General features: G+C 36.3%; 1 protein-coding gene across 1 annotated transcript in view; it reads right to left on the bottom strand.

Annotated features, from left to right (window-relative positions):
- Nucleotides 1-8875: 8875 nt before the first annotated feature.
- Nucleotides 8876-14261, bottom strand: part of LOC110019333 (protein SLOW GREEN 1, chloroplastic) — an 18476-nt gene continuing 13090 nt past the window's right edge. The window contains exons 2-4 of the mRNA XM_020716964.1: nt 9911-10057; nt 9710-9790; nt 8876-9177 (exon numbers count right to left, since the gene is read on the bottom strand). Of these exons, the coding sequence (XP_020572623.1) occupies nt 9028-9177; nt 9710-9790; nt 9911-10057 (378 nt within the window). The 3' untranslated portion in view covers nt 8876-9027. The remainder of the gene's footprint in view (nt 9178-9709; nt 9791-9910; nt 10058-14261) is intronic.

Genomic DNA, 14261 nt, shown 5'->3' on the forward strand with positions numbered 1-14261 from the left:
CTGTTGGAGCTTCAGTGCACCATCCTTGGGGTTGGCACGACGTTTTGGATGATGCACTGTCTTGTAGGTTGCTTAGGGACTCCATGACGTTAGTTATTGCTTTGCACGGTGCTTCATCGTCAAGATCAGACGACGTTTTCAGATGAATGGTGATCTACAGTGGTTGATGGCTGCAGGAGTGGGAGGTTGAAGGTTTTCGACAACAACTAACAAGCAGTGATCGATGGTGGTTGACGATTACAGAAGCCGAAGGTGTTTGTCTGATTGTCAGTCTTGGGTCCCGGACTTCAGCTCCCTCATCTTAAGGCTCTGACATTCCTCCTGCTCAAGGTCTAGTTCCACCCTTAGAAAGGAAATTGGGCTTTATTTATAGACTCCATATTGCAAATAAGGAAGGAATCCAGACCACTTTGATCGGATGCCCCAAAGAGATCGCCACGATCGGATGACGTTCAATAGACCTTTGAGTGCCCTAGTGATGTCAGAAATGAGCGATCTTAGACTCATTGGATTTGCCTTGCTACGACACTCAATTTGGTTATGAGCTTGCTAGATTCAAAATCTGTTTGATCTTTCATCTATGCCCAGAAAGCTTCCAAATATGGTTTAGTGACTTGTTTTTAGCTTGATTTGACTTAGATTAGACCATTTTTGGTATCGTTGGGCTCGTCTCATCGAGTCAGTCAGCTTGACTATAAGTTTGATGAAATCAATGTTTTGGATGATTTTTAATTGAAGCTTGAACGTTTCTTCTTTAGAAGTTTGACTTGAAATTCGTATTATGTACCAATATTCATGTCAGCTGATGTAAAATTGTTAATGGTGTGTGAATGCTAAATTATAACAATGTAAAACCATTTTTTAAAATGGCCGACATCCACTTATAAGACCCCTCAGGTCGGCAATTTGAATCCCCTCTGGTACAGTTGGCTTTAAGGAGGTGGTACTCGAATTATTAGACACATTAGAGGTGGCTGGAGGCTCGTATAGTAGCATATGACCATTCCTTTTTAAATATATATAGATATATTATTGAATACTATGCCCATCAAAATTATTAATTTAAAATAAATATTTTAAATATATAATATATACCTCATATGTGCTTATGATAATGATCTTTCCAAAATAAAATACAATCATTCCACCATACGTCTATCTTGACATAATCAGATCAAATGCTTTCATAATTTTTTAACTTCGTATGCATTGTTAGGAAGCAATGCACCTTTGAGGAAGGCATCAATCAACAATTGTAATAACATATCAAAAGAACTATTTGTCCAAACATTTAACCGGTTTAACCAAGATAAGTGTAGCATAGATGATAACTTTGAGTAAGATCTACACTGAGGATATAACTCTAACCCTTCAACCTCTAACAACTTTGATTGAATTCATTAGATTTTTTGCACTAGATGAGTTCCATCAACACCCAAAGTTATGGCTTTTCAGTCTTCTGTAAATAAAGTTCATCATATATATATATATATGAGAGTGGTTGTTTCATATTTAACTTATGTCAAGAAAGACAGGAGTCGCCTTAAAAAGACTTGGACATATTGTATAAAAAAATGATCATAATTTATCAGAATTAAATGAAATATGACACCCAACAACAATACGCAATGGAGAAAACGGATTCATGTAGCCGACCTCGCATGCTGAAATGAAGACTTGTTGTTGTTGTTGATGGTGAATCCTTCCTTTGTTATGGTATGGCTCATATACCATATCGGGACAGACGCTGGATCGAAGCGGAGCAGAGCGGAGCGGAAGAATCTGTCCAAATTGGGAAGTTACGTGGGTTGGGGTGCGGGGGGCAAAGCCCCGCAGTTTGGTACAGGGGTAATGTTGTAATTACATATTGTGCCTAGGTTTACTCCTGGGGTTATAAATAGGCCTGTTAGTAACCCCAGGAGGTATCCCTGAATCTGTAAACTCTTTTCTGAATATTGAAAGGAACTCGCCGCTCTGCTCCCGAGGACGTAGGCATCTTTGCCGAACCTCGTTAAATCTCTGTGTTCTTCTGGATTTGTGTCGTTACTGTTTTCTTCGCCCTAATTTTCTCAACATCCTTTGATATGAAGCACAAGAGCCATCCAACTCCCTACTCTACCGTTAGCTGAAAAAAAATGAGAAATAGCAGAAGAGGCATTCATTAGGGAATCTCTTAACAGTAAATGGTTTAACATGCAATTCAAAGGACCTACATGACATCTATCATTTCTTCATCATTCCGTGCTTAACCATTGTCTCTACATCAATGTTCTTGCTGAGATTTGCAGCACTTCACGAAAAATTCTCTGTATTTGGATTCATTTGTTTTTTTTTTCAAGTTTCAGAAACAGTTATTTGAAATTTCAGTATAAAAAAAGCATGTATGACATCAATTTTTTTAAAATTATTTTATATAGAGAATCAAGTATCTTCTGAAATTATGATAATAGCTAAGCTGTCTAAATAGTTATTTTGATTGATTTAGTCCTTCAAGATGATTTAAAATTATACATTAGAAAAGCATGCACTGATCTCGAGAAAATTTAATGGACAAAAGGACAAGAAAACTAAGGGTTAACTAGCGAAAGATTAAGGGTTCACTAGTGGAATACCAAAGAACCTATCTCACTAGATTAAACCCCTTATGAATTGAGGATGGAGGTTGACTGAAAGCAGGCCATCCCAACCAAAGACCAAGGCTAATTGAGTGGATTAGAGGCTTCGATTTGTCTGTCGCCACAAACTGATCCAAGGAAAGAACTTAGCATTGCCAGTCATCCCGACACCTTTGAAAATTCAACATCCAAGGCTAAGAACTGGCTATAACATAATTACACAGAGCATCCAGAAGAATCGCCTCATCAAAGAGAGAGCTACATATCAGATTAGGGTTATTCACTCTTTGCTCGATAGCATGGTCATGCTCTGCCTACAGGAGCCTCTTGTCTGGGTATCAAAAGTCGACAACTAAACAAGAATAGACAACTAACAAAACCAAGTCAATCGAGTCAAGTCTTGCCCACCCGATGACCATCAAAGGTTGATCGGCAACCCCAACTCAACATAGTCAAAAAAATAGGTCTTGTCGAACCAGGACCAACCGGTTCTAGCCGACTTAGTCATAGGGTGGCCGAGTTGAAGGCTCGTACATTTATAACACCCAAAATATCATTTAACATCTTTATTAAAGAAAAGTCAAACATATAACTTCAAATATTATACTCTCTCCTCTATAAATAGGGAAATCATTTCTTGAGAAAAGACTAATCAGTAATTCAAATTATTGTTCATTACTGTGCACTTCCCTCTCTTTCTTCTCTATTTCTCTGTCACTCTCTCCTATCTTATACTTTATTCATTTGATGTGATTCACGTACAGATCGGGATTCAACATTTTAAAAGGTGTGGTAAGAGTAGATTATGCTACAGACAATAAGAGGAGTACCACACAGAGAAGAAAATCATAACAAACATACTACTAAAATGAAGGGCGCCAGAGACTATGGGCACCACATATAAATTTGTCAACACCTCAAGAGCGTATTCAAGGATATGATCAAGTTCGGTAAGTTAAAGGAGTTTGTAACCCCGAGAGCAGCGACCCATTGGCAGAGGAAAGCTCCAGTATATGAGATCTAACGAGTTAGTCCGAGCGCATGTCATTCAAATTGCTAGTGTACTCTTTCTAGAAGGTGGAGAATCTTTCCATCAAGCTAGTCTCAAGATACTTCGGTCAAGAGTGATGTGTGCAACTACCTTTGCCCCAAATGAATCTCTCATACCCTTATCACCTTGTTGAAGTGAATGTTCCCCCCAAAGAGAAATCCTTAAAAATATTTCATAGTCATTGCAGCCTTGAAAGACAAATACCATATCGTCAATATCCTAGTCAAGACTGACAATTCCATGAACATTCTGTTCAAGTTAGAGTTTGATGGGATGGGCCTATAGAACAATCAAATGAAAGCAGCTGCTGGATCACTTTATGGCTTCTCTGACAAGAGAAAAGAAGCCTGGGAATAATAACTCTATCAGTCATCAAAGGGGAAATGACAAGCAGTACACCGATATAGAGGACTTCTTGGTGGTTGACTCACCACTGATTTACAATGCCATCTTCGTTAGCCACTACTCATTAACTTCAAATCTGTCACTTCAACGTACCATGTAGCAATAAAGTTTCCAAACTACTGGGAGGTCTTAATCATTTGAAGCAACTTGAAGCAGTCTCGGACCTAATGCCTTCAGGCAGTCAAAAGCATGGAGCAGGAGCCACTTGATCTTCAAAACATGCACGAAGGAAATCTCGAGACCAGCGAGACTACTCTTAAATTTCTGGTGGCCGAAGGCGAAGTGGGGAATTTTTTTTAATAAGTAAAAATTCTATGCAGGGTCGAAATATATACTAATTCAGACCCTCGAAGAGCAACATGATGTTTTAGCTTAGCTAGTCATTGAAAGTCAAGGATGATTGAAAGTCAATCTAATTGTCTGACCGATGAAAAAAAAAAGATGAGATCTTCAACTATTATCTTAGTCTAACTGATATGAGAGAGATACATAAGATGTTGGAGGCTAAATATATCTGAGAAGTGCAATATATGACTTGGGTGTCTAACATGGTGATGGTGCAGAAAGCAAACAAGTGGAGAATGTGTGTCAACTTCACAAACCTAAACTTTGCTTGTCCAAATTATAGCTACTCATTACTAAGGATTGATGCATCAGTGGACTTAGCGATTGACCATTCTGTGATGAGCTTCATGGACGCCTTCTCTAGATAACACCAGATAAAGATGCACACAACCAACATGGATAGAAAACTTTCATAATAAATAAACGTGTATTATGTTATAATGCAATGCCCTTTGAGTTTAAAAATGTTCGGGTTATTTCCCAGATGTTGATGAATATAATCTTTTTAAAACAAAAGGGAAAAAAATATTTAAGTGTATATGGATGATGTGCTAGTTAAAAATAATCGCCAAAAAATACATAAAAGAGAATTTGATATGAGGTTAATTTCAATGTTCGCATCCATTTTTTATGCAATGACTGTGGGGCACCCTCTATGAGTGACACGAGACCATATTAGGGGACGTACTCAAAAAGAGAATGGGAGGTTTGACTACAAAGCTGGATATGCCCCAAAAAAAGGACTTACACCTTATCTGGGTCGAGAATGTCACTAATACCCTAAGCATACTAGACAACCTCCTAAGCAGAAATTTATGCTTGGTCAGTAGGTTGAAGAATTATGGAGACTTCTCCTCGGGACATGCAAAATGATGCACTTATTCAGAGTGGTCATTAGATATTGTGGAGGGTCTATTAATTATAACTTGGGTGAGAGTTATGTTATATAACTTGTTTAAAATCCGACTCGAATGCCATGTAGAAAAATAAAAGTAGGTTTTTAAAATTCCAGTCAATTTTAGTCCTAAAATTTTGATTATCTCAATATTTTATTTTTTAGAACTTTGAGTTGAAAATTTATAATTTTAAAGTCCTTAATGAGCATAGGTTAAAATATTCATAGCATCCTATATCAACTAGAAATAAACAAGAGAAAATAATTCAAGCGTGCAAACATGCAAAAAAAAGTAAACTAACCAAAATAATGAAAGACAAAAATCACGAATGTCATTATTGAAGCAATCAAATTCGACATCACTTGTGCAGGAATGATCCCCGAAAAAATTAAAGATATTGCACAATTCATCACACAATGAAAGTCAGAGGCATAATTGAAATGGATCCCTGTAAATTTTTAACTCATCTTTGTTCAACATATTTTCCCCTCATCTTGGCTAGCAGCTCGAAGATAGATAGAAGAAAGATATGACTTTCTTAATACTCTGAAACCTCCTCAGGAGACATCTTTGACCAGTCAGAGAGCCCAAAAGTTCGAAAATCTAGTAGAGAATAGTGGTGGGGACAGGAGGAGCCACGAGTCAATCGAAAGAAGCACGATCTATAAATAAAGACGCCAAAAAAATACGTTTCTAGACATTACATTCTTCTTTATGAGGTCGGTGAAAATCCCAACTATAATAAGGAGGGTTAGATCGTGAAATTAAAAAGATAGTAATGGAAAATAATTGTGTGAAAATTGAAAATTTGAGTAAGAAATGTAATTTGTTAAAAATTATTATTACAATGATTCAGACCCTAACTCTATGTTGGATAACAAAGTAACCAACACAGGGATATGAAGCTACCTCTACTGGGACTTGCTCCAGCCAACACCCTAAATAAGAATTCACCCCCCAACCCAAACTAGTCTAACCTATCTGAAGTTGCTCCTGTGAATTCGCCAGTTTCTGCTAAAGCATGATGTCATCTGCTTCAATGCCATGTCTCCTCTTCCACCTACATCATGCAAATCAATATGGCATGTACCTTCGAAACTTTCTGAAGAATGGCTTTGTGAGGGAAGGAACTCTCAATCTCACCCAAATGGCAAGCCAACTCCTATCGATCCACTTGAATCGCTCAAGTATTTCCTTCCTGCAACTCAAAATGAGCATGGGATTTTTAGGATGGTCTATCGCACTGCCCTTAACGAGCTAACCTTCCCCCTCCATCATTTCCCTTTTGATCCATGTTAACGTCATAGGAGCCTCACCTAAACTCAATTGAACCTATTGACCGCCACACCTAAAGCAATATTGTCATAAGCATGAAAAGATTCGTCACAAAAAGAAAAGAAAAACATATGAACTCATGTTCTTTAGAAAATCAGACATTGTCGACTCATTCTGATGAAATCGCAACAACGACGGAGTGTTAATGGGTGCTAGGTGATTCAGTTTTTGACCAAGCTTGGGATGCAACAACAGGTTGGGACATTAGGACTTGGGCCACATTAGTCAGTTGTATAACGGTAGTAACTTGTCGAGTGCTCACTGTGATTGGCTGAGCGCTAGCCGAGACTAGCTAAGCACTCTTTTGGGTCATCTCAAACAAATTTACCTGACCTGAGTGTGAAAGCCTAATCTTATTCACCACAACTTCTTTCTCCGCTCGCCCTCATGGATTGTTTTCCTCTTCTTGTTATTAAACAACCTGCGAGGAAAAATCATGTTCAAAACGATGCTTTGGGATCTAGATAATTTTTCCATTGCTAACCTTCATGTAATGCGACTGAAAGAGAAGGGTATACCTGCTTATGCCACAGAGGTAACCTATAGTAGGAACATAGCAAGTAAATCAAGGGAGTATCAATCATATAAGTCATTTAATAAGAACCAACCTTCTATTGTACTTCATTTATTGCATTCTAATTCTCTCATAACTTTTGCAGCACATAGTGTACTAAAATACGAGAGAATTTGGAAACTAAATACACATAACAGAAAGACCTTTGGCCAGATCGAATAGTCCTAAGTTGGGCACGTGCAAGCAGATCAATCCTGCTTAAGCAGAACAAATGCCTGTGGCAAGAAGGATCGGGCTATGAGATTAGTACAAGAGACAGCCGAGCGACCAATTAGGGGCTAACCCGTGCGACGACCAAGCGACCAAGGGAGCATCCGACCTAAGTAGCGACTACTTAGATGACAAAAAATGCGGTGATTTGTCGAGAACTCACTAAAATGCGAGTTATTCGAAACGGGCCTGTAAAGACCAGCCGACAACAAAAATATAAAGGGCATAACCAAATTTTTACATATGATTATAATTTTCTTTAAGTACAATAACAATAAATATAAAAGGAGACCTGTATACAAAAAATTAGTTTGTATTCCGAAATATCTTCTTCCTACTCTCTAATTTTTTTTTATGTGATTCACGAATAAATATGAATTCAACACTCCTTGCCAAAGTTTACATTTAAATTATAAGATTAAAGAATACATTTAATAATATAAAATTGACAGGACATGAGAACTTTAAGTTGTAAGCAGCACATAATAATGAGAATGCTTCAGGCTAATTCTAATTAGTTTGATTTGACATATATCATTGACTTTGATTGTTTTTCTCTAATCCAATATCTGGAGCTGTGAATATACTCTAAGACCATCTATCACTCAAAAATTGATTTAAATTTTGTTCCAAATCGAGATCAAATTTAAATAAACGAACCGAAATGAGCAAAAATTTTGGAACGAAATTTTTTGAGCCATGCATTGATCAACTCAAACTGACTTGAGATCAATTCGTATACTTATAAAAATTATATTTGTAATGCTAAGTGAAATTGAATATAAGAGTCTCAATCCAATTTCGAGCACATTTTGAGCTTGAACAAATCGATATAAGTGAACTTGAGCTAATTAGTTTCAATTTTGAGCCGGATCAAGCTGCTTCCAGCCTGAAACAAATCCAAATAACTCAATTTGAGTCAACTTGTTCAGATCTCAAGTCGGATCAAGCTTGATTCAATTTCAAACAAGCTCATTTCGAAATCAACTATAATGGGTAACAAGCCAATTTCGAGCCACAATATATCCATTCAAGCCGATTTTGACTCTGAGCCTCGAAACGTTTACAACCCTATCACTACCAACTAACAAGGCAACTCGCTTTTGGTTTCCACCTACCACACCGAATTTTCTAAATGCTAGCTTGAAATAAGTTTAATTTTGTATTATTATTATTATTATTATTATTATTATTATTATTATTATTATTATTATTCTTTTTTTATTTAAAATATATTTTTATTTAACATATTTTATTATATGTTTTATTTTAATATTCTTAAAAATAAATCAATCTCTTTAAAAAAACACAAAAAAAAACATCTAAATAATAATGACTGATTTTTTTAAATTAATTATATTCATCATAACAATTAATTTTAAATCAAAACAAAAAATAAAAATAAAAATAAAAAATTGAAACAAACTAAAATTAAGATGAGGCCATCACTGAAAACGCCGCCTGCTGTTTTAAGCTGCCCCAAACAGACCCTAAGCTTTCAAAGAACTATAAACCTACAAGCCAAAAAACCCTTCTATGGTTCGATTACCTTCTAGGCTAATTTTCTGAATGATTGTCCTCTGATTGAACTTATTTCTAGGGTTGTTCCTGTAATTCTGTTTTTGCAGCTAGAATTACATCACCAAAAAAGTCCCTCTGTGGGAATTCATCAGGAACAAGGCTCTGATAGATGTCAAATTCTTCATTCGCTTCCTTCCTCTTACCTAGCAAGCTATAAGTAATCCCCTGACAATTAGAAACAGTTGTTAATCTTCATGGCTAAATGAGGCCAAGCAATTACCATAGGAGGTTAAAAAAACATGTAAAAGATAACTTGGTTGCAATTTACGTATATAACCAGTAGAATTAAGCTTTGATCAACAAAAGATTCATCTCCAGAGTTCCAATGACTCAGTTTTTCTTATTTGTTATGTTTTAAAGGTCTAACGCCTATTTTAACTGCAATTTTAAGGTGAGACAAACACTAAAAATATAAAAACTAAATCCTAAGCTCTTTAAAATCTAATTTTCTCACGTTTCATCTTTCTCTTCACGTGTTCTTCTGTCATTTTTACGATGTAAATCTGGATTTAGTAAATCCGATTGTGAGCCAGATTTATTCTGTCATCGTTCGGGAGTTTTTCTGCCGGTTTGTCAATTTGATAGATCCAGATTTATCGGTTTTGATAAATCTTATTTAACATAAATCTAAGTTGCAGCCAAACACCGCCACCAGATGGTCAGTCTAGGCAGAAATCAATTACCATCTAGAGCGTACCTGACATAGATGAGGCCGAAAATCTCGAGGCTCTTCTTTGATAAGATCTTCAAATTGCCTTAAAGCCACATCTAAATCACCCTGCATCCATAAAATTGATAGAAATGGAGACAAACTCCATCAAATCAAGGTTTAGAAGGTTAAGAATTATTTGCAACACAACAACTCATACAAGCATTGTTTATAAGAATTTCATGTTACCTTCAACACATACATCTGGGCAATTATTATTCTAATACTCCTTTCTTCGCTTAGTCTCCTCTCACGATGTGCAATATCTAGAGCCTTATCCAACATGACAAAAGCAGCTGGGCCTTCTTTGTTCTTGTGCATGGCCAATGCCAGACCCTGCAGCAGAAAATCATATATTTTATACAAACTAATTTGGAGAATTTAGTTGTTAATGCAAATAATTAGAGAGAATGAAAGTATTTAAGCAAACTAAGAATATATCAATTGATAAAGTATTGTGGACAACAGTAAGACATACAAAGGGCAAGCAAGCTAGTTTCAAGCAGTTAATAGCCGGTACAAGAAGTCTACTCTCAAATTTTGGTACTCAATGTTTCACCGCACTCAAAGAATTTGCATTTAACAAGCAAAAAACGCAATGTTTTTACTAGCATTGATTGATTTCATTAATGGACAACAATCCTCGTAGAAATAAAAAAAGAAAAAAAAAAGGCTTAATTCAGCAGACTTGCAAAAATCCAAAATTAGCATAGAATTCCCAAAATCTCAATTTGAACAAATCTAAAGTTCTTGCTACAGTGCAAACTATAAAATCCACGGTTAGAAAACACTTCCTCAATGTACATGCATGTGAGTGTGTGAATAGAGAATAAGAAATATGTTAGGTCCAAAAGCTCCGATGCAGCTTCCCTGCATGCTCCATTGGCGCATCCCCTGGATGCAACATGAGCACATTGAGCACAGTTTCTTACTTATAGACACGTCTAAAAGAGGAAAAAATGATACACATTTTAATTTGATTTGGAATGGTCTATTGTGAGCACTGAAAATTTGATGCCCCGTCCTCTCTCAAAATGAATGAGAGGGTTTACTTGAGTTATGAGTCAAATTTTTAGAAGGCATATGAGATAAGACACTACCCAGAAATTCCACTCTCAATTTGTGAAGACTTTAAGATCTAAGATTTAAGGTTTCTCATAGACGCAAGCCACTATGGTTAATTACCAATTCTGGTAATGAGAGAGCACTTTCGATTAAGGCTAGTCATTTAGGCGATAAGCATTCAAATTTAGAATATAATAGCAACAAACTAAATTTGTGAAATGAGTGTAGATGGGGAGAATAATGACGAACCCCGGCCAAGATCTCATGGTTTCGTCATCCTGGGTTATCAAGATTCCTAGTTTACTCAGTCAGATGAGGCAGCTAACCTAACCAAGAAGTGAATGTTTGTCTTAGGGGTTTAATTTATATCGATATTAGCTTAAAGAGGGCTAAGTGCCTATCATAAACCCTATGATTCATGACTCAAAAAAATAGAATACCATTGAGGAACATATAGGCTATAGTCGTGATCTTTCTATAGTAGAGCCTACTAGTCAAACCATTTTGTGGAGACTACTAGTCAAACCACATGGACAGAGGACTAGGACTACATTCCTACTAACGTGAATTATTTTGAGTCTAAATTTAGAAATATACTTTAACATGACATTGGCACTATGTGAGCTTAGATTAAAATTAAATTTATGAAGCTTGACAAATGATTGAGGAGGGTGGATAAGATTCGCTTTTAACTTTTTAGTAACATTATTTTATCAAAATATTTTTTATATTTTATAATTTGAAATTTTGATTTCATAAATGAAATCACTCCAGTTAAGATGTTTGGTGAATATGCCCAGCATTAGGGAATTGATAGTTTTGAACCTTGCCAACTTTTTCTTGCTTACAAATAATTGAGTTCAAAAATTATATTAATTAAATTTATTCAAATATTTGTTGAAACTTAATTTTAAAAACAAATCCTTCTAAGTAAGATTCGCATTCAACACGATAATCATCAGGAAAACATTTAAAATATTTTAAATATTCACATTTAATATTTAATTGAAGCTCATTATTTGAATAGCAATAAGCATCACTCCTGTAAATAACATTTCTTATGTGGAGGATCGGACTGGCTTAGTGTGGAGAAGCTCAATCATGTCAACTAGAGTGTCTTCATTTCTTTTTTTGTGCATTTTAAATTTCATTGTGAAAGCTCAGAAAAATGTGTCCTTCCTAAGCAAATACAACGCTCCGGACGTGCGCGAGCATGGTACATTTGCAATCGAATGTCATTTGAGTTGCTTCAGCGATGGACAAGAATATTTAAGTCGTTTCATGCAAATGCCCCTTCCAATTGCGTCATGTTCATCATTTTTGCTCATCTTGATCATAAAAGGCTCAATCTTAGGTAATTTCAATGCTTCAAATGTGTTCTCACAATCCTCTTTATGATATGATGACATTTCAGCAATGTCGACAATCCTCGAGGCAAATTGGACCGGAATCACGCAAGTCAAGTTTATGGTATGTATTTCTCATTGGGATTGTGAAAGGCCTTACTTGGTGGATACTTCGTAAACAATGGCAAAATTTGTTCCATAAATAGGGATCAGTTAGGTAACTGCAGCAATGTTTGAAGTAAATCAGTTTCGATCTTGTGAAATGTTGCATTCATCGTTCATCATTCGCCTTACGCACGGTCGATTTTACTTGTGGTTTAGATATAGAATTATGGTCAACATCTATAAATTCTTAGATTTCTTGTTCTTTGTTGTCTTCCCCATTTATGCCATAACTGGTTAGTTGGTCGCTATTTAGATGCTTTTGATAATTTTTCAGTCACAATGATGTCAAAACTAAAAGCACAAGCACTTCATTCAAGCAGCTCTTTCCTGATTTGGCAGAGCTTCAAATCAGATAGGGAAACGCCATTCCAGAAAAGGGAATGAAAATTCTAAAGGGAAAAAAGACACCAATAGAAATGAATGTCACACCTAATTTGGAGGCTTGCAAACAGAAAAGAAGGGAACACAAAACTTGTCTTCTGTCGTTATGGGCTTAGATAGCAAGTTAGCTAGCTTTATTTTCTTTTAACAACCATATCTCTCAATCCCTAATGGTTTGCTTAAAAATAATAAACATGAATATGATGAAAATATCATGAAATCAAGTATAATTTATTTATGCGGAGGCAAACTCAAATCCAGAGGTTCTTCATGGTCTCAAAAAATATTTGCAATCCTAAATTTTTGCAACCCACTTAGGATGATATTTCTCCACTATTAACGAATATTACTTCCTTTCCTTTTCTATACTTATGTATTTTTACAAAAGAAAAAACTGATGAAAGACATCGTAGGAACGAGTTGATAAATACAGATCTAGGATGAGAGATACAAATCAAGCTGCATGGGAAACTGTGACCATCAGATCACGCACTTTCAGCATCTTTTGGAAGCTAGCTATGAAGCCGCGCTACGACTCTACATGTCCTTGTCAAAATTGTAGCAGCACCTGGTTGTTCTTGTGAGGGTTTCTTTGCATTAGCGAATTAGGTTATGAATATCCTCTTGAACTCAATGAAGGAGATAATCACTCCCAACAGTAGACTATTAAATCAAGGGAGAGCGGACTCCTTCGGTCATAAATAAGAGCTGACATTTTAGTGTGTCATTTATTCTTAATAAAAAAACTATTGATTCGAAAGAAGTGAAGTGATCGAATGGGTCAGATTTTCTCTGATAGGATTGTAGAGTAAGTATTTTGAAGTATTCTGGTGCTTCAGCCTCGGGGATCTATCTAGAAAGTGCATTCTCTGAATAAATGAGTCGCGGCATGCTGGTGTGTCCTCGCCTGTCACAAACTAGGGGTGTGAATCCTACACTATCAAGGTAGTAAGTGTCGTTTCCTGCACTCAAAGTCGGTGAGAAGGTTCTTCTAGCGTCGACGTTACGTTCTCTTCTCTAGCGTGAATGAGCTACTGGTTGGGATGGTGGGGTCATCTCCTGGGCAAGTGTTTCCCTAATTACTTCCATCATCTACTCCTTGAGTTCTTGGAACTGTCGTGCTACTAAATATCTGGTGCATTTCATATTGTTTGTGATCTCATGATGGTTGTTTTCTTCTTGCGCTACTCCACTTCTCGTTTGTAGAATAATTCACACTCACCGCACCTTTTTAGGATGTTGAACTTAGATTTGTTCTTGAATCACACTCAAATAATAGAGCGTGAACAAAGGGAAATGAAAGAGCAGTGTCGGCACTATTTTTGGTGTGGGGTTTGCCCGTAAGAAACTGTCGGTCATCGGAATTGAAATCCCGTTTCCCGCTTCAGAAAGACGTTTTTTTTTTAATTTTAGTTTTGAAAAAGATGAAGTCAAACTGACCTCATAATTTTCATAGTTTAGATGAAAGAGCGTTTTACCTCAAATCTTGTATCTATCCCGAAGGATGAACACAAAAGTTGAGGGTGAGGCTCGATCAAATAAACTAAAGAAAGTTATGACATCCGTTTGGTCTGCGAAACCAA

Source organism: Phalaenopsis equestris, unplaced genomic scaffold (genome assembly GCF_001263595.1).
Source record: "Phalaenopsis equestris unplaced genomic scaffold, ASM126359v1 Scaffold000054, whole genome shotgun sequence".
Taxonomy (NCBI): Eukaryota; Viridiplantae; Streptophyta; class Magnoliopsida; order Asparagales; family Orchidaceae; genus Phalaenopsis; species Phalaenopsis equestris.